The 22,421-nt window shown below is 35.6% G+C and overlaps 1 protein-coding gene across 1 annotated transcript in view; it reads right to left on the reverse strand.

Annotated features, from left to right (window-relative positions):
* The window catches only part of MALRD1 (MAM and LDL receptor class A domain containing 1), a 589,021-nt gene that overhangs the window by 144,387 nt on the left and 422,213 nt on the right, over positions 1-22,421 (reverse strand). Inside the window, exon 31 of the mRNA XM_049705518.1 lies at positions 7,472-7,629. Coding sequence (XP_049561475.1) covers positions 7,472-7,629 — 158 coding nt within the window. The remainder of the gene's footprint in view (positions 1-7,471; positions 7,630-22,421) is intronic.

A 22,421-nucleotide genomic window follows, 5' to 3' on the forward strand; every position in this document is an offset into this window, starting at 1 on the left:
TGATAAGGGTAGTTGCTGATTGATGTATCAGAAGTCCTTTCCAGAATATCTCACAGTACCTGGCCCTCGCTGGTGCACTGTGCCTCTGCACCATCCCCCAGAGGGCCCAAGGCCATCCTGCATTTAAGAAACAAGGCTGAATTGAAGTGAGACTCTTTTCCTTCTCTGCTAAACTTCCCGTTCTGAAGGTCATGTGCCTGGAAACATCACAGGGAATAAACAGAAGTTCCTCCTGCATTTATCCTAGAAAATGGGCCCCTGAAAGGTCCAACTCTTCTAAAAGGACAGCTATAGTTCTAATGACAAACCCAAGAGGACTCCGAAACTGACCAGAGGAGGCCTGGATCAGTTTGACAAAGAGGATGTAGTCTGGTAGCTCTTATCCGTGGTGAACGGCTCATTCACAAGTTAATCATCAAAAGCAGCAGCACAGAAGGATTAAATGGTTTGTCACACAGGCAATTATAGGAAAAAGAAACACCGAAAGCATCTCCCACACCACCTTACACACACTACACATTTAGGAGGACGATTTAAATAACTGTTACACCAATTTTTTTTGTTTTTTGCTACATTTGTAATTCAAATCAAATTTATACTGAAAACTACAATATGTAGAACCGGAAATATGCAAAGCACCTTTTAAAGAACCAGATTTCAGTAACTATTGGTAGGAAATAAAAGATGATTTTGAATAATAAAATATGGAAAATAAAATACGCCATAAAAACCCCATCTAGTTCTGAGAGGCAGTAAGCATAGTAATTAAAAGCATATGCTGGAGCCATTTCGTAAATAGCTCTGTGACCTTGAACAAGTTCCTGAAGCTTTCTGTATCTCATTTTCCTCATCTGTTAAAATGTAGGTAATGTCATTACTTGCCTCACGGAAGGTGTGAAGATTAGATCAATCAATACATGTAAACGACTTCAGTGGATGGCATACAGTAACCCTCCGATATTATTCTCGGCTTTTTTCTTTTTTTTCTCTGATCTTACTATCTTCCTAAATATCACATTAAAACAAAACAAAGCAGAATTCACAAGCATGCGGCCACCTCAATAATGGCTTCCCGAATGGAACATTTACATGCTAAATTCCACAGGTTTTAGCAGAAATCATGTAGCTCTAAAACTCAACTTTAAAATAAAGATCACTTCAAGCTGGTGGCTAACTGTTCTGATATATGAACAATAGCCTTCTAGAAGCCCATTTAGATATATTAACCCATCTGTTAACACTGAAAGAAGTTTTAGGAAATAGTTCGTTTTTTCCCCCCTGAGCAATTAGAAATTTCTATAAATTACAAAAAGTATTAATTATAAAAGTTCACTTCCTTTTTGTATCTTTAAAAAATGAGTCGGGAGTAATCAAAGGATATTAGTCATTTGCAGAGACATTCTCTTGTCCTGTGTCAAACTTTACCTCTTTCCATAGATATTAAATAACTCACCTGAGCTAGCATTAAATATCAGAACAAGCCAGAAGCTAGAAAGATGAACTACTGAAACTAAATAATCTCATGGGAAATTAATTGGGTTTCACTTAGGGCTCTTTTGGCAATGTGAATCAGAAAGAGACCAGAACCATTTTAAAGAGTGCTTTTAATTTAATAGGTAGGTAGGTAATTGAAAGATAGAAAGAAACTGACCTAGAAGATAAAGTATGTATTAGCATTGTTGCATAATTGGTGAGCCTGTGAATCAAGGGATACTGATGCCTGTATAAATATCTTATTATTCTGAATATTATTCATTCACTATCCTGAATATTATTCACTTATTATACTACCAGGCTTTCCAGTTCCCGTAAAACATTTCCTCCATCATGCAGCACTCTACTTTACAGGCTGGGATAAAACTGAATTGTTTGGCTTTTTACCCTAAAAAGTAATAGGGACGTCATAATTGAATTTCACTTTGATCTCATCAACTGTATGTCTTCTTTGACTGCCCTAGCTTTATATGATGTCCTTCACTAATACACTAATACAATTAAAGTGTGCTTTATTTAGAAAATAATCTTAATATGCCAGTGAAGATCTAAGTCATGTTCATTATTTGTAGCAATTGTTTTCCAATTTATCCTTATACTCCACTTTAAACCAAGCTATATCTTCTCTGCCGGAGACCCCTGGAAATCATCTTCTAACTTGTCTCCCTGTTTCACTTCCACTTTCTGGCCTCCTCTTACCCCCAGGTCCTGTCCTTTTCCCCCTCGGCAGCCAGACAGATCTTCTAAATTTTCAAATGAGGTGTTATTATCCCTCGATTTTAAACTCTCTGCTATGGACTTAATGAGTCTCCTCAAATTCATATGTTGAAGCCCTCATTCCCAATCTTTTGGTTTTGGGAGGTAGGGTCTTTGGGAGGTTATTAGCTCATGAGGGTGAGGTCCCTGTGAATGAGATTAGTGTCCTTATAAGAAGAGACACAGAGAGATGATCTCCTTCTGACAGGTGAGCACACAGTGAAAAGGCAGGGAGAGGGTTCACAACAGGATCCAAATTGGCCCATACCTTGATCTTGAACTCCTCAACCTCCAGAACTGTGAGACATAAACTTCTGTTGTTTGAGCGATCTAGTCCATGTTAATTTGTTATAGCAGGCTAAGCTAAGAGACTCTCCAATGACTTCCCATGATTCTTACAATAAAATCTAATCTCTTTACCATCCTTACAAGGCCCTGAAGGAGCTGGCTCCTACCTATCTCTTAGCGTCTCTCGCTCTCTTGCTTATTTTGTGCCAGCTATACTGGCCTTCAGATACCTCCCACTTTTGAGCTTTTCCATTAGCTTGTTTCCTCTGCCTAGAACATTCTTACTTCAGTTATTCACAAGAATGGATCTTTCTGGTTTTTCAAATCTAAATTCAAACTTCGTATTTTTCAGAGAGACTTTCTTACCATTCAATATAAAATAACTCTCTCAGCAGACCATGAGTAATTATTTATAACAGAAAACAGTTTACTTTGCTCCAGAGTATTGTATCACAAATTGAAGTTTTCCTATTTGTGTTTCTTAAATTTGTTTTCTGTCCCCCCCCCCCCCCATTAAACAGTAAGTTTTTAATAAGTTAATGTAAGGAGGACAAGTTTATACTGAATGAAGCTCACTCAAAATTTTTCATTGTTTTATCAGTTAATGTCTTCAAAAGATTTGTGTTTTCATTGGGGTGGGCACTTAGACAGGGCTGAGTTAGAAAATATAAACTAACATATTTCAAATAGAGGACCTTTAATATAGGGAATGGGTACCAAGTTTATGGAAGATATGAGAAACTACCAAGGAAATTATGAGGCAACCTCTAGATTAGTATGTACAGGAAGATGTCTCCAACCCGAAAACTAGAGGGTCAAAGGGAGGGAGTAGTGAAGCTAAGTTGCTGAAAGAAGATGGCATTTGGCAGGCATCCTTGGTGGGAGCCAGAGCCAGGGAAGCAGGGACTCTCTAGGGGAACTGAGTCACAGATGAGATGCAGCAGAAACTCAGCCAGAGAGACAGAGACAGAGACAGAGATATAGATATAGAGACAGAGAGAGAGAGAGAGAGACAGAGAGACAGAGAGAAGGAGAGGGAGAGAGACAGAGAGAGGAGGAAGGCTTGTCTCCTCTTCCTGCCCTCAGATCTTTGGCCAGTACCTTCCGTTGGCCAAACTTATTCAGGAATGCAGACAGCAAAGGACTCGGGAAAGTGTAGCTCTCTGGGATACAGAACAGAGCACAGAAGGGCAAGGAATACATAGCACTTAATACAATTTCATAAAATTTGTGCTGACAAGAAAGCATTCTCTCACAATCTGCAATTTGAAATCTCTTTTAGGAATACCTTGTTATTTTTATGGCCTCATAGATGCTCTATCATGAAACTTCACTGTAGGTATTTTCTTTGTCATATCCTTTCTAAAGGATTTATGTAATCAGTGTAAGAAATAGTTTCAGATTAGCACAGTTATAATCTACCATATGCTCCAGAATTATATTTGCTATTTATTAACTCAAGAAGTCACCTATTTATGGCATATCCTAGAGCAGTGTGTTTCAACCTTTTCAAACATGAAGACCCTTTAGAAATATATATTTTTCTCATTAGAAAGGTAATACATGTTTAATGTAGAAAAATTATAAAATAAATAAGAGTAAAAGTAATGAAAAAAATCTTTTCATTTCACCATCTAGAGGTAATTACTTTTACCATTTTAGTGTCTATCCTTCCATATATTTTTCATATATATATATATATATACACACACACACACACAGATACAGATATTTATTAAATTAATATAGATATTCATATGTTAACATATACAAAACTAGATATATTTTTATATGGCATTTTAAAATACATATTTGTTAATTTGGTTACTTTGGTTATTAATGAATCATAAATACTTCTCTTTATCATTAATTATTCATTCATAGAATTAATTTCTCCATAGTATTTCATTGTAAGAGTGAATGTACTATATTTCACCAATTCTTAATATTTGACATACAGGTGGTTTCAAATATTTCCTACTATAAACAACAGTGAGATGAAGAACCTTATAAATAAAACAGCATGCATATCTATCTTTATTTATAAATATTTATAGATGTAGAATGTTTTGGTAGGTAGTATAAAAATTATAAAGCTTTTAATTTCCAAAATGCTCTTTATAATTGCATATTGATAGCAATGACTATCTATTTCTCCACATCCATGCCCTCAGTGGACATTATCATTTATTTTATTCTTTAAAAATTTCTTTTTAATATGAAAAAGAGGAGGTTCTTCCTCACCACAAATCCAGATAATATTAGTTGGACTTCTGGTTAATTTAGAAAATACATGCACAAAGTTGGGTTCTCAGACCTTTTGTAAGAAGCTATCTGTCCATCAGACTTGCCAACGCTGTAACTACAGGTTCTTTCAAATGAAACACATCAGTTGAAAAACCCCACTGTAGAAAATGTTGTAAAATGTGACACCGTTATACCCAAATTAGAGATTAAAAGAAAGAATAAACTTGCATGTGAACAAACAGCATGTTGCTGGAAAGCCTTGATTTAAAGGGTAAAAAGAATGGGTTTCCACTTAACTGATTCACTCACATATAAAAATACGGCATACTCGGGAAGTTTTTCAGTCTGGGAATAATTCAAGATTAAAAGCAATAGTTGAGAAAGAGACCTGCCACAGGAACTGTGATCAGTCAGAGACATAAGGATACATTATGAAAACAGTTTCTCCTTGGGTGCCTGTCATAGTTAGGAATTTTTCAATAGCAAGTAACAAATAGAATTTTACTGGCTCAGGTAAAGCAGGCTCCAGGATTTAAACAAAACAGGCACAATTCTGTTTCCTCCTTTGCTTTTTTGGTCCTATGTCTCTCTGTGTGCTAGCTTCTTTCTCACACAATCTCTCTCCCCATATTGGGAAAGATGGCTTTCAATAGCCCCAGATTTAGCCTACTTCCTTGTGACTTGCAACACAGAAGAAAGAGAAAGCCTCTTATAAACATTGCATCAAATACTGTAAATGACTATCATTGACCCCACTTGGGTCATCTACGGAGGCGGTAAAAAAAAGAAAGCCATGGTGACAGTCAAACCTACCAAGACAATCTGGAGTAGGGTAGGGCAGTTCCTCTACAAAACCTGGGTGTCAACCTGACTACCATTGGCCTCCACTGTTCTTTCCAGTAGACCTCTATGAAGGCAGCCCAGAGTATAAAAGCATTGCTACACTTAACTGCTGGCCTCCAGTTAGAAAAACCTGTACTCACCAAAAGCAAGCTATCAGAAATCAAGACTTGAGGCCAACGTTTCCATTTCAAAAGTTATTTGTGGAAGCACGGATTAAAGCAGTGGGCTGTTTAACTAGGTAACTGAACTAGTTGACTGTCTTAGTTCGACTTCAACGTTTGAATTTTGGGAGACAAAAACATTCAGTCTACAGCACTGAATGACCAGCTGGTGAAGAGCTAAAGGACATACGGACACTGTTTTTGAACTGAGGAAGCAACATTTTGTTAGAAAGTGACTGGAATCTGCGTGCATTCCGTTGAATGGTTCATTGGCCTTTCCATTTCTTATTTGCTTCCGTGTGTAACAATAACCATTGACTAGTGTCCTCTTCAATTGCAGCATCGATGTTTTAAAATGTCGGTAAAAACAACATGTTAGAGAGTCTTTTTTAAGATCGGTAGTTATAAATTACCCTGGACAAAATTTAGCATAAGCAAAAGGCTAATCTACTGAATATTCACATACTGTATGTAAAAACAATGAAAAAAAAAAAGCAAACTTTTCTCATGATCTACATAGACTCACATGTATTGAAACTGTTAAAAATGAATCTCTTTTTCTGTTGTTTTTACTGGCTTCTCTTTAGGAAAATGGACATTTAAATAGAATCCATATAACTCCTCCACTTTCTTTGCATGTTTTTAGTTTTACCTGATAAGAGCTCTCCTTCCTATCAATGGCTAGAATTGATAAGGCCGTTTATTCTTTCTTTCCCTCATGTTTTTCCTTAGACATCTCTGAATACCGCAGAAAATCTGAGAAACAATGCTGGATAAAGGATGTCAGACCTCTGAAATCAGATATTTGGCTAGTTGTGTAATCATGGAAAAATTACTAAGTCACTTTGAGTTTCAGTTTCTTTACTAAAAATTTGGGAAAAGGATACTACCTCATCAGGTGAATGTGAGAATTAAAACGGATAACACATATAAAGTTAAAATGAACAGCCAGAAAGATAGGAATCACTTAATAATAGCTGTTATTACTTATAAGGGACAATGTTTGAGATAAAGACAAAAATTCCAAATTGTATTTATGCCAATAATAAATGACTGTATAATTTCAAAGCAATAACACTACATGTTGTGCTCTGATATACAATCTTTTAATTAGAAATTAAGATTTCAAAATTGGTTCCTAATGAATGAAAAGCTCATTCATTGATCTCTCATGCAATAAGAAGTATAAATGCAGCAACTTGTTTCTTTAAAGACATTTGCATTTGGTGCAGATTCTTATATTAAATTAGTTAAAAATGAAGCAGGTATGTTGTTTTTAGCGTGAGCTGATATATACTTATAATCTTAAGTGTGCTTCGCTTTTACTCTGTGGAAGAAAATTCTCTCCATTATTATCCCTCTCATCATATTTCTTCATTGTCCCTATCTAAGTTGTTATTAGAAGATATACGTAGAATCTGCCCATAATCTTTTATCTCTAGATAATCTTTTAAATAGCATGAACCATAATTGAGTTCAGGTGGCAGCAGTGAATGACATAAATCTTGAATGAGATTAAGATGAATGACAGCACTGCTTGCCAAAGTCCCATGGCCCCAGAAAGAAATGAGAAGTTAATAGAATCAGGATGGGTGCTGTCTGACTACCAAAAAAAAAAAAAATGTTTAAACACATGCTCTGAATATTTCAGTGAAAGACAAATCTCTATCTTCCTTTTGTACCTTTAATACTCCCATGCTCCTGGGATCGACCATGTAGAACCAGAACCGAACAATACACATTCCGAGGCTTGCTGGGAAGCATTGAGAAGTAGTGATTCTTGCAGTGTATCCTTCTTTGGGGCCAGATGAGTTGACATACAGGAAGTGCTGGCCACTACCTTGTAACAGATGAATATATTTTTTATTTAGTGAAATATGTTTTATAGCATGAGGCAGAATATATTTAAATCGAGTACGGATTTCATTTTTCCCCAAACACACACACACACACACACACACAGAAAATTAAACACAACTCATTTTCTTTTCTCAGTTATATATTAATAATATTTAATTCTTTGAACCAATATTAAAAAGAGTGTCACTATGATTATGTGATTCATAAAATTCACCTTGGTATGCGACTTGTGCATAAAGTGATCAAATAGTTGTGTTGACTCTGAAAGTGTATTCCTTTTCTCCTAGTTTGCTCAAACCTGTCTGTCAGTTTCAAGTACATAAAATATTTTGTGTGCTGCATGTAGAGCAGGTTCAGAGGCTGCTGGGGCTGACTGATATTGTATCTCATTTTTGGTTGTTCAGATTCCCACACTGACCAAAGTAACAGTGAATGGTAGGCAAGAACTGCAAAGTGAAATGTAATTCTTAAAGTCACCACGTTATTTTTCTGAGCAATAGATAATTTCTGTTCTTCTCAACTGCATTAGTATGTGAAAGAACTCTCCATTTAAACACAATTGGATTTGATTTTTCTGCCGACATCATCAAAATTCATCATAGTCATTATTCCCTCCGTGGCGTTTATTGGGGGAGAATGAAAAAAATATATATATACTTTCTTATGTTAAATATTTATTTGTAGTTCTAAACTAAGGTTATTAACATATTTTCTAATTAAAAGTATTTTTTTCCTGTGGTATTTATTATTGTTACTGAGATATATGTTCTTAAATCATAAATTGTGAGTTAACAGTATGCCTTTTCCAGAATGTCATACAGTTGGAATCATGCAGTACATAGCCTTTTTAGATTAGCTTCTTTCAGTTAGCAATATGTATCATTTAAGGTTCTTCCATGTCTTTCTGTGGCTTGATAGCTCATTTATTTTTATCACTGAATAACATTCCCTTGTATGGATGTACCACAGTTTGCTTCTCCATTCACCTATGAAGAACATCTTGGTTTCTTCTAAGCTTTAGCAAATATGAATAAAGCTTGTGTAAGCATCAGTGTGTTAAGCTTTTGTGTAGACAGAAGTTTTCAATTCATTTGTGAGTATGCCAAGGTACACAACAGCTGGATCTAATAGTAAGACTATGTTTAGTTTTGTATGAAACTGACAACCTGTCTTCCAAAGTTGGCTGTCCCATTTTGCAGTTCCATCAGCAATGAATGAGAGTTCCTGTTTCTTCTCATTCTCATCCACATTTGGTGTTATCAGTGATTTGGATTTAGCTATTGCAATAGCCAATACTTACTGGTGTTCTCTCTTGAGGGCAGGTCTTGTTATTAAGAACACACTGTTCTGGGTAAATTTCAAAATGGCTACTTTTCCCTTCCACCAGCTCAAAGCAGAGAGGAGGTCTCTCTATCTTCACTGTGAGAAATGGCAGGACTACTGAAGTTAAAGCTTACACAAGTGTGGAGCCCCCTAACACTGAATCCCCTGGGATTTTTTAATCTCTCAAATGTGTGCACATTGAGCCTGCAACAATTCATCAGTTATAGTTTAGGATTTCCTACCCCAGTTCTGATTCCTGCAGAGGTTTCTCTTCGTGAGCTTCTGCTCCAGGAAGCTGTGATTCTGTTTCTCCTGTTTGTCTCCAGTTTGGAGGCAGTGGTTTGCCTTTGACCTCAATTCTCTAACAGATCAGGAAGAGTTGTTGACTTTTAGTTTATTCAGCTTTTTGTCTTGTTATGCGGATGGGAATAATGACTTCCAAATGACTTACATGACAGATGAGAAACTGAAAGTGACTTGTATCTATTTTTTAAAAAATGTTCCTTACTGAAAATATTTCTCTTTGCTAAGAACCCTTATAATGTCTGGCAAAATAAAGAAAAAAATCTTAATCAAGAAAAATAACCAAGGAACATGACATGTGAATTATTATAGCAAGATTTTCCTCAATATAAAAGAATGGTAGTGGAAATAATTTGAAAAGTCTCTCTATTGCATCAGTGAACAGCCTTCTATCTTCATTGTCCTATGAAATATATTTTATGTACTAGCAAATACTGGATTAGGAAAATTGTACACACTTTTAATTCAGCAATGAAATAGTTTTCTAAGTTTTCTTTCACATTTCTTTGCAAGGATGTCACTTGTTTGTTTTCTTGTTTGGAAAATGAAGACATATATGTGGCATGCACAACCAAGATACACCTACACTCCATCTGTCAAACCTACCAAGAACCATGGCTTATTCATTAAGAACATGCATTCTTTAAACCCATGTTATTTTTTAAATTAATTAATTTATTTTTTATACAGCAGGTTCTTACTAGTTACCTATTTTATACATATTAGTGTATATATGTCAATCCCAATCGCCCAATTCATCACACCACCACCACCACCACCCCCGTCACCTTCCGCCCTTGTAAACCCATGCTATTTTGATTAAACAAGATCATCTAAGTTTTCCTTCATCTTATTACTTTTTACACTCTTGATGACTTCCAGTACATTTAGACTACACTTTATGGAACATGCTTCAAAACATTACCCTGAATGAGGAAATATAATACAATTAGCTATAATAATTACTTTTTTATATAGTTAAGACTTTATTGAAAATATGGAATCTATTCAACCTATACTGGATGTAAAGAAATAGGCTTGATCTAGTTCCAAATAAGGTAAATTAATGTTAACTATGTTTGTATGAAACTATTCCACATTTAGTAGCTCAGCTCTTAAATAGTATGGCATACATAATGAGACTGATGAATTTCTAACTCAAAAGCAGATTATGTTTAATTCAGACAGCAAATATATTTCATTCTATGCTTTACAGCTAACCTGATGCTGAAGGTCAAATGTTTAAGGCAGTGGGAAAAAAGTAATTGTGTTCACTGACACAAATTTAATCTTTACAAAGTTAGGAATTCTCCCAATACCTTTTTCACAGCAGCCCAGGTGGGGAGCAATACTGCAGTTTTGTTTATTAAGTATTTAAGTCCAAAGAACTTAATGCTTATTGGTATTCCAACAATATTACAGGCATTTAAAAACTAAAACATACAAACTGAAAACAGATTATTTCATTCTTAATTAGCCACAGTTACTTTCTATTGGAATGTGTGCCTACTGGGCACACATTCTTAAACCTTGAAATCAGATCGAAAACCCTCACCTTCATTCCCTATTTCACATTTATCTTCCCCAGTACTTACTTTTTCTTACAGCGACTACTGAAAAGCAGTTTAGCAAAGATACATCACTGAAAAGAACGTGGGACAATCTGATGTTTGTATTTTAGGGCTATATCCTGGAACTCAGTGTAGAAAAAAAACAGCAAAAAAACTATAGTTCACTGGGGATGATAATTATCCATCATTTCACTGCAGTATACTTATTTCAGTACAAGACAAACAATGTTATATGCGGCGTAACATTAAAGTTAGCAATTCCAATTATTAGTTAGGGGACTCGGGGTGAGTTTCCAAAGCACACCTCTCCTGGCCTCTTCTGATTTGCATATTCAATTTTGGTCTTACAAAATCCCACAGTCAAACACAAAAATTAGAAAGTCAATTCCTGTGTGATGTATTAGTGCGTGTAAATGTAAAGTTTTAAAAAATTTAAGATTGCAAGACCGTGCATGGCAATTTAGAAGCCACCATTGCAAATTTGGTCTTTGGGGATTTTAAATTCTAGAACTCAAGCATCTGTAAGTCTGACTTTGTAAGTGGAATAGACTTGTTGCAATGTCATATTTTTTCTGGAGAATCATCAAGGTGAAAAGTTGCTTAGCCTCTTAAAATTATTAATAGAAATTTATGAATTATCCAGGAACTATGTACTGTATCACAAAATTATAAAACCTTACATTGAATTATATTTTCAGAAATAGACTCATTCTTTATCTAGCAAGCTCAGACTAGACCCACTTTCAAACATTTATAAACTTTTAGTTGCTTCATTGAGAATTACCTATTTATAGGTAAATTACCTATTTCTATCTAGCAAAATCCTTGGGGAAGGTCAAGGGGAATCTAGCCTCCCACACAAAGTTCAGAACTTGTTAAAGCAGATAATAAAACTGAAAAGTCTCAGCTGCCACAACATAGTTAGAATTTAATGATAAATCATTAAACCAGCTTTATGTAAATGTAACTATATGGAATGATCAACAACATTCACTCGTGGGACAGATTTCTACAGAAGCGGAATTTTTTGTTTGTTGGTTTGATTTTGGACTGTTTCACAGCTTTCTACTGGGCATTTAAAATGTTACTTAACTCATATATTAGACAGTATGCATTCAATTAAGTTTGTAAAATCTATCATACTTTAATTAAACACTACTAGATGTAATACTCTAGAACATAGGCATTCACTAATTGTCTGATTTTCACCTCTCCCCATACTTTCTGCCTCCTGATATTTTCTGTAAATTTTCAGATTAATACTTCAATTTTGCTTGTACATGTGTAATGATTACAAGTTCTTAAGATTCTTAGGGTATAGCTTTTATATTTCACATCTTAGTTAAAATAAGAACTGGATAGAAATTTCTCATTAATGTTCAATTTTTTACCTTAAAAACTTTAAAGAATTGGACATGTTTTCAAAAATTGACTTAGTGTCAAATAGGGCAAATTCAGCATCGAAGTGTACTTTGTTCAAATCACTACTGTTTCTTGACATTAGAGGCCAAAATATATTAGCCACATTCAGAATCCATCACCATGCTTCATGGACATTCTTTTTTAACTTTGGTGTCTGTAGAGAGTAAAGATTCTAATTTGTCTTTTAGATGTTATTAGCTACAATCTTGAGTTTTCAAAAATGTTTCATTGAGTTATTATGCCATAAGGTAATAAATTTGACATGTCTTTTTAAAATAGACAGTTAATACTTTTAAAAGAAAGCTGTATTTTTAAAGCTCCAGTGCCCTCAGCAGAATCATACTCGTTTGCCCTAGGGTCAAATCATAAAAGACAATTTCCCACTTCAAGTGATCTGAATTCATTCCCTGTTTTAAATTGTAGGCAATTTTCATCTTTTTTTTTTTCTTGCTCATAAAATAAAGCTGCCTAATGTTTTTTTTTTAAATGTGATGCAATATGTCTCTCAAGATAGCAAATTCTCCCTTCCTCAGAGTCAGACTTACTTAGCTGGGCTCTACATTCTCTAAAATTTCTACCTGTCTCTCACTCTAAAATAGAAGGGTGCATAATGACTATCAGTTGAAATGCCCTCAATCTCTTTTTTTACTTTCATTCCCCCCCCCCCGCCCCCAGATTTTCAAGGTGCCGTCTATTTGCATCTGCAAGTTTTACAGCCTGTGAAATGTAAACATACTCAGAGAACAAAAGTTTCCTCAAAGTTGTCAAAATGGCAACCACAGATACAGCGCCTCTCAAGTCAAATGAAATTTTCTCATGGTATTTGATAGACATTGTCTGTCATTATATCACTTCTATTTGCTTTTTGTAGAGCTGTGTAATGAATAGATTTGGCATTTCTTTATTTTTACCCTTTACAACAGTTTATTCTACAGACATTATTCTCTTGAGAGTCATTATTACCTATTTTTTAAAACATGTTTTTCAGCTGAATGTCTCATTTCAGTACTATTTACGATTATCAAATTTGGTGCTGCAAGTTTTTCCCCTCAGTATGCAATGTTCTGATATAAAAGTGAAGCTTCTAGTTGTGACAGGCCAACACAGGGTAGATTCATCTTATTTTGAAAGCCTCTAATTTGCTCAGAAGCAAGAATGTCTCAGTCACACGAAGATGAAATATGAATGGAATTGGCTGGTTCTTTCTATAAGTCTAGGAATTTCAAAGGACTCTGTAGTTCTTAATCCTTATACTAAAAGAACACTGAACAACATCTTTAGTTGTCTTTTCTTGTCAAGATGCCTTTGGAAACATTACTGGCTTAACAGCATTTCTGTAATGATTTCATTTGCCAAGTTGAGATTAAAAAGTAAAATAAAAATATAAATCATAAACCCTTTTCTTTAGGTAAGTGAGATATGGTAAGAACTTTGATTTTGTTTGATCCATTGTATGGAAAGCAAATAAGAAGAGAATATTTATTTTTATGGAAACAGAAAACAGGATTATCATATTCTTTTAATAAATAAATAGCAGAAACTGTGGGCTGGATTTTCCACTAGTTAAGTCTGCAGGTACTGGAGGCTTTGATTCACATCCTGACTCTTCCACTTATTAAGTATGTGACTTTGGGCAGCCTATTTAAATTCTCCAGGACTCAGAAGCAATAAGATAATTATAGTAGACATTTTAACCTCATGGGGTTGCAGTAAAGATTAAACAATACACTACATGTTAAGTGCTTGAAACACAGCTGCAAATTATTGTTACTCTCATGAAAAATTTAAAGAATAGATATAAATATGATTTTAGCAGTGGAAATAATCATTTAATAATTGATTAAATAATCAATCACAAGTTACTGATTGGATAACTATTATATAGAAGACACTGTGTCTTGCATTTGGATGTTAGGGAGATGGACAAGTTATGACTGGGAAAATATGAAACATACCCAAAAGACTCTAAGAAAAAAAGCTAACAATATGTACTATTTAGTAGATAAGCTCTGGGTCAGACTAGCTGGGTTCTAATCCAAACTCTGATACTCGTGAGCTTTATGACTTTGGGTGAAACACTAAATTCCCACTGTCTCTCATATTCATCATCTATCAAATGGAGATGATAATAATAATGATATACAGCTCATTGGGGTTACTGTGAGCATATAATACCAAGTATTGATGTAGATCATAACTGCTATGCAGTTCAACAGATAAAAGATGGCTTAAATTTGGTGGATATAGAAAGACTTCATAAAAGATAGTAGATTATATTAGTATATTAAAGAATACAGTGGAGATGAAGTAGGCAAAGAAGGTTGTATAGGAGTGGGAAAAGATTATTCTAAAAAAAAAAAGTGGGGGAAGACTTCTGGTTTCCAGTCCAGCATGTAAGGAGCTTCGAAAGCATCAGTTTCATCTTCACAGCAACAAAAACTCAAAAAACTCTTCTTAGATCCTTCAGAGAATAGAGATCACAGGGGAAACTGCCGCCCCAAAACTGAAGAGACAACAGGCAGATATAGACAGTGACAACTTAGCAAAGCAGAAACTTGGGGAAAGGAATGGTGGCTGGAGCCTGTACTGGGTGAGGAAAAGGTAAACTGTAATTAACAAATTGCTGGAGGCTCAGTGTGGGAAAGCTGGAGTGTAATGAACCCTAGCGGGACCAGTCTTAGGGGCACCCCAACAATGTTACCTCCAGGAGCCCTACCAAGTTCTCACGGTGAAGACTGGAGAGAAAAATCTCCTCTGCTTCTTACAGGGAGAGGGGAAAAAGTAGCCAGTTGGAAGTGTGCCTAATTTTCTTGGCAAATTCTAGATTTCCTATCTCACCTAAGGGGTCTGGGGTGGGGTCAGGTAGGGTGAGAGTAGTCACAGTGAAAGGACGCAGACTCACTAGAAGACTGAACTCAAACCATAGGATTGTAGAAAGCTTCCATTCCCCTGACCTTACACTCAGCACCTGTCCACCCCATCATCACATCCATAGGGCTCCTACATACTAACAGGGAACTGTACTGAAAGAGCATCATCTCTCAGACCTTATTTAAGAAGTTTGGAACATGAAGATACAAGAGAGACAAAAACAAGGACACCAGAGGAAACTTTACCTTCTGTCATCTACAGCTGCAGTAACTAGTAAACACAACCTTACTCCTAGCCAGATAAACAAAAAACCTTATACTACAGGCCTGCTTACCTTGATTCCTTCAAACCAATTCATCATGTTCACCATTGACACAAAATTACAGGTCACACTAAAAAAATGATATGGCCCAAAGTTGACATTTATAATACCCAAAGCATGTTTGAGGGACAAGAACACAGTTTATAGAAGAATAACAGATGAAATCAGAAATGCAATTTGGGAAAGAACATAGGAAGACTTTAAAGCCAATGAAAAGGCAATGAAGAGCTTCTGATGACTTGGAGACCAGGCGTCATTATTTAGGGATATTAACCCTGCATCAGTGTGAAGAGTGGCCTGGTTTAGGAGAATATTTGCATGGAGATGAGTTGCCTTGACATGTGCAATAGCCCAGGAGTTAACTAAGATGACAGAGGTGGAGACGCAAAGAAAGTAAAGGATATAAGTTGAGAATGAAGAGGTGACAATTTGCAATTCAGAGAGAATTAACTGTGTTGATGATAATGTCAATAACCGAAATAATAAAATCAGGAGGAAATTCTTTCTTTCTTTTTTTTTTTTTAAACATCTTTATTGGAGTATAATTGCTTTACAACGGTGTGTTAGTTTCTGCTCTATAACAAAGTGAATCAGCTATACATATACATATATCCCCATATCTCCTCCCTCTTGTGTCTCCCTCCCACCCTCCCTATCCCATCCCTGTAAGTGGTCACAAAGCAATGACCTGATCTCCCTGTGCTGTGCAGCTGCTTCCCACTAGCTATCTATTTTACATTTGGTAGTGTATATATGTCCATGCCACTCTCTTACTTCGTCCCAGCTTCCCCTTCCCCCTCCCCGTGTCCTCAAGTCCATTCTCTACGTCTGAGTCTTTATTCCTGTCCTGCCCCTAGGTTCTTCAGAACCATTTCTTTTTTTTAGATTCCATATATATGTTTGCATACGGTATTTGTTTTTCTCTTTCTGACTTACTTCACTCTGTATGACAGACTCTAGGTCCATCTACCTCACTACAAATAACTCAATTTCATTTATTTTATGGGAGATTCTTTCTTAAAGGAAGGTAAGTATGAGTCTGAATATGAGACTTGGAGATACTGGCAATTGAAAATATGGGACGACGTTGTGGAAATAAGGGCTACATAAATGCAGGAATGAGCAAATTTTGAGCACTGAGAGAATAAAACCTCTAAGTAAGCAAAATATGTAGAAAAAGACATAAAAAGGTCAAAGTCAGAATATTGGGTGAGACTCACAATTAGGTCTTAGAAGGAGAAAGAAAAAGCACAAAATATGAATATAACATTAGGGGAAAAATCACAGTCCTCTGTACTGAAAACACAGACGAACACTTCAAGAAGGTGTGGATTGATCAAATGCAGCATTAGAAGAATCAGGTCATTATGATTATGAAATCAATAAAGTCCTCAAAGACAGACAGAATACAAGCTCCATGAGGGTCAGGAATGTATCTGATAAACAATTATCTCTACAGTTTTACATCGGTGACCAAAAGTCAGTGACCAATAATTATATGCTGAAGAAATAATATTTTTTGCAGAAGACAGATTGTAGAGAGTCAAAGAAGATGTGTGTAGTGAGGTAGGGGATACAAACAATGTGTGGGAATGGTAATTGGAGATTAAAACAATAAAAAACAATAATACTTAGATGGGAAACAAAGTTAAGGTTAGGTAGTTAGGTATTTCATTTTGTTTGTTTTTTAAGGTAAGAGAATTGTGATGCTTGAGGGCACAAAGTAGTGATAAAGAGGCAATTTAAGGACACACAAAAAAGGAAGTAAATACAAGGAGGCAAGGTTCTGAGAAGATAGAAAGGGATAAGCTTAATGGTTCATTATTTTATTGAGAAAGAAAGTCAGTAAATAAATATGCATTTAGTAAATTCCTTTTAGAGAAACTATGATTCCTGGATACTTGTAAAATGATAACTAACCTGAAAGATGTTCAGATTATTTATTCAGGGTTTAATCTTGCCCTACAGGATTCTAAAAGAATTGCTTCATTCACATGCTTTTCACTGAACACCATGTCTCACAGATGATAATACCTCCTGGCATTTCAAAAAAAAGAAAGCATCATCTGGGTCCTACCTGAAACAGTTATTAAGTATTCCTGGAAGTATTTTAAGTGAACACAGACAAAACTAAGACAAAGAAAAGAAAAACAGAAATTAAGATTTTGTTTCTCCCCAGAGGCAGAAAAACGTGATATAAATTGGTTGGGGTATTGATTCAAATGGTACATGTGGGGACTTCCCTGGTGGTGCCATGGTTAAGAATCTGCCTGCCAATGAAGGGGACACAGGTTCGAGCCCTGGTCTGGGAAGATCCCACATGCCGCAGAACAACTAAGCCCGTGCGCCACAACTACTAAGCTTGTGCTCTAGAGCCCACGTGCCACAACTACTGAAGCCCGCGCGCCTAGAGCCGTGCTTCGCAACAAGAGAAGCCCACGCACCACAATGAAGAGTAGCTCCGCTCGCCGCAATTAGAGAAAGCCCACGCACAGCAACAGACCCAATGCAGCCATAAATAAAATACATAAATAAAACACAAATGGTACGTGTGGATGATTGGTAGTGGTTCAAGGTTTGACGCCAGCATTGCTTTTTGCCAACAAAATGGAAATCACTGTCAGATCATGAGAGCTTAAGACACGTAGAGGACTTAAAGATGATCTGGGCTTGTTCTTGCTGTCTAAACATCACCAAAGTCAAGTTTACCCTTTGTCTCTGAGTAAAATAAGGAAAAGAGGAATAACCCTGGCTTAACCACTCACTTCATGAAGAGAACTACCCTTGTTTTCTCACTTCATGAAGATGAAGTGAGAAAGAGAATTGCCTTTATTCTAACTCTGGTTGACAAACAAATGATGGGTGTCATTCATTGCCTTTCTGCAATGGTTTAGAGAAATCTAAACCTGCAAGACACATTCTGAGATTTATCAGCCAAAAACGTCTCCTGTTTTTTTCCCTTGGCATTGCTGTATATCTGGAGTGGAATGTTTGTAGTTCTAAAAAGTAACACAAGACAAAGAGAGTAGAAATGATACCGAACTGTGGTAAGAAAATGGCAACTAGAGTAAATAAGAAATATAGAAAAAAATACTTGTTTGCTTTGAGCTATTTTATACTGATAAAATGCCATCTTCCAACATTTTTGTGTTTTAGAAGAGAAACTACTGAGTATTCTTCACTTATCTGATCATCACATTTTCCATTTCAGTAAGTTTTGAGAATGTCATGTTAAGCCTTAGAGACTAAGGGTTACAAATGTAGGCTTTTGCTTTAGAGAGACGTGGGTCCCAGTGCTGGATTCCACAAGTGTCTTCTGTGTGGCTGGGGGCAAGTTATTTATTCTCTCTGTGCACCCATTTCCTCTGCTGTAAAACTTCAAGGTATTGTGAGGATTAAACAAGAAAGCCAGCAGAAAGCCAGGGACCTGGTGATCGGCACTCACCAGCTACATAGACACAATTTTTGACAAGACTTGTTCTATTTAGTTACATTTAACAATTACCAATTTTTAGTAGTAAAAAGAAATAAATGATAACAATAAAAAACCTCTCTTCATCTGTACTGTATGAAAGTAGACTCTTTAGTACTTTCATTCTAAAGTATATAATTACTGAATTAATACATATTTAGAAAATATCAGAGCCAAACTACTTTTACAAGATGATATTAAAGGTTACCAAAAGTTATAATAAAGTCAGAAAAATATGTTATGCTATTTATTATTACTCATTTTATCCTAATATCCTATGTCTCCTTTTACCTAATGCTTATATGTTTTGGGGGCAACACAGGAGAAAAGTAAAGGGGAAAGAAAAAGGAGGTACAAATAGCAGGAAATGAGAAAAAAATACTAATATTCATAATTTACATACATTCTATAATGCATAACTTGAGCATAAAGAAAAAATATTGACAATGAAAGAAAGTTAGAATAACTACGTATTTTGTAGTTACGCTAAACATAAAGGGACCTGTCTAGGCCAAGTCAAAGAAACAGCTCTAAAACTAAGTAGAACAGAGAAAGCTTTCAAAAGAATCTGAGATAAATTCAGAGATCCCACATGATACCAGATCCAATTATGGGGATAATGCTGTCTAATTCATTGTTAAAGCAGAGGATCCAAAGGAAATCAATTTATATGACCAGTAAAGGCCCAGGTGGCCGCGCTGGCCATGCTGATGATCATAGTTGTGGTGATGGCTGTAGCGGTGGTGGTGTTTGAGATTCATGATGCAGTGATTGCCACTATTTTCAACTCAATTCTGTAGTAAGACAAAGTTCTTCCTATTCAAGAAGCTTCAGAATATGGCTGTCTAGTTGTGAAACAACTAAATATCATAAGGAAAGCATCATTCTACCAACAAAAATTATTGCATTATATAGTACTTAAGAAAAAAATTTAAGGGCTTCCCTGGTGGCGCAATGGTTGAGAGTCCGCCTGCCGATGCAGGGGACATGGGTTCGTGCCCTGGGCCGGGAGGATCCCACATGCCGCGGAGCAGCTGGGCCCGTGAGCCATGGCTGCTGAGCCTGCGCGTCCGGAACCTGTGTTCCGCAATGGGAGAGGCCACAACAGTGAGAGGCCCGCGTACCGAAAAAAAAAAAAAAAAAAACAAAAAACCAAAAAAATTTAAGGTGATTACTTGAAAATGTAGGTCCTATAAGAATTAATACACAACGTATACATACAGATCTGGGATCGTTTTGTATAGTGAGTTATGTAGACAAGACCTGTCATCATAGGGATGTTATCACACAGTCATAACTCTTGTCTAACTGGTATTTCCCAACTCTGTAATTTCATAAAAAAAATAGACTATCGACTTTGAACCTTAACTACATATTAGGGGAAAAAAAACATATAGAAGACAAATGAAAGAAAATATGGAAATAAAGACATTGTTTTTTCTCTTTGAAAGTTATGGAACAAGGAACCACCATATCTGGGCAATAATACAGAAATACAGAAAGCAGTATTTTTTAACATAGAGACTACTGATATCACAAGAAAAACTGCATGATAAGGTTTAATTATTAGGATGTAATATACATAATATAATATTATGAAGATAATCACCCCACTTTACTTTTTATATGTTCTTTTTTTTTCAAAGTACCTTTTGCTTAAAGTAGACTTGAAGTTAAATATAGATAATTTTTGCAGTTTCTAGTGGCAAGTGTGTGAATTCATAAGCAAGAGATTGCCCATCTTCGAAGATATCCAGATAGGGATACTTTTCAGTACCTCTTTAGTCAATTCAAGTGGTTTTTTTCCACTTGAGAGACAAGAAAGCCTTCTCTATGTATGCAATGTAATACAGAACAGAACTGTCCAACAGAAACAGTGAGTCACATGTGGTTTTAGAATTTTTAGCAACACATTTAAAAAAGTAAAAGGAAATAGGTTAATCCTTAGTAATACATTTTATTTAACCCCATGTTCCCCAAATGCTATCATTTCAACATATAATCAATGCACCAATTATTAATGAGATATTTTTAAAATTCTATTTTCTTTTGTACTCTATCTTCGAAATGCAGTGTGTGTTTTACACTTAAAGCACATCTCAATTTGAACCAGCCATATTTCAAGGATTCAACAGTTCCGTGTCACTGGTGGCTATCATATCAGACAGTGTAGGCTATAAAAGAAAGCCTTTTAGTCAGAGAGTTCAATATTCCAATCCCCCTGCCCACTTACCCTTGTGGCTTGGTCAAGTTTTTTAACCTTTCTAAGAATTTAGTATCCTCTACATCACAATGTATTAAAAGGATTAAATAAGATAACAGATGCAAATCTTTTACTGTTTCTGACTCTTGGGAAACATTTAACATATGTTAGTTCTCTTTTTCTAAATCCCTCAGAATTTTCTCCTTATATTTTTTGAAAAAAAAAATCCTTTTGTCTGGATTTTCGTGAAGATAAGAACAACAACTATTCAACATCCATCCACAGCCCTTTAGGAAACAGCAATGCAGGCACCCTCATTCTAGTGGCTACACAGAAAAATGTCTTTAACTTTTAGCACCTTCCCACCCTTGTAGCTCCTAGGCTACTCTCCACTGGTTCCTGGTTCCTGGTTGATCCTTCTTTGAAGGCTCCACTTTTCCTTATTTTCCTGCTAGTAATTAACTTCCCAGAAACTATACAAGCTTTTTATTTATAATGCTTGATATTGATTTTCTATTCCCCTCTGCTACAGTGTCAGCCACATGACAGCAGAGATCCTTTTTTGATTTATTCAATATATATTCCAAATAACTAGAACAGCAGCTAGCAAAAAATGGGCTCAACGACTATTTGTTGACTGAATGAATGACTGAAAAAACATTTTTTCACCATGCCAACGTAATTCATTTTATTTGTGCATCACGCACCTGTAGAAACTCTTCCATTTAGTCACATGCGTTTTTAAAGGGGTGGCTGAAGCATCACACAAATCCGAGCTGTTTTCCTTTAACCCTCTTCTCAGACTTTAATGTGATGATGACGACGAAGAGTAGTAGTATGTACAGTAGTAGTAGGTTAGTAATTAACTTCCCTTGAAGTATCCAAAAAATTTCCATTTTAAGCAGAAATTTGCTGTGAACCGGTATCATAATAAATTCCAGTGTATTGTTTAAGGATCAGATAAAATAAAAGAAGTAGATATTTACAAATCATATACTTCGATTCTCTGAGTATCATTTGAAAATCTAGTGAAGAGATTATTTTTATTATTGTTTTCATGTCTTCATTTCTACCTTGTGTACAAATCCCTTAGTGTTTTCTGAATATCCAGTTCTTATTTCATGCTAGATGTCATATTGCCAAGGCTTTTTCACTTAAGTTGCATTCATATTTTTGGGGAACTATTTTTTAAAACATCTTTATTTTGGGAAATTGCAAATTTATACTGAAGTATAAAAAACAGTATAATGAAATCCCATCTACCCAAAACCCAGCTTCAACAATT

This window comes from Orcinus orca, chromosome 2 (genome assembly GCF_937001465.1).
Source record: "Orcinus orca chromosome 2, mOrcOrc1.1, whole genome shotgun sequence".
NCBI classification, from domain to species: Eukaryota; Metazoa; Chordata; class Mammalia; order Artiodactyla; family Delphinidae; genus Orcinus; species Orcinus orca.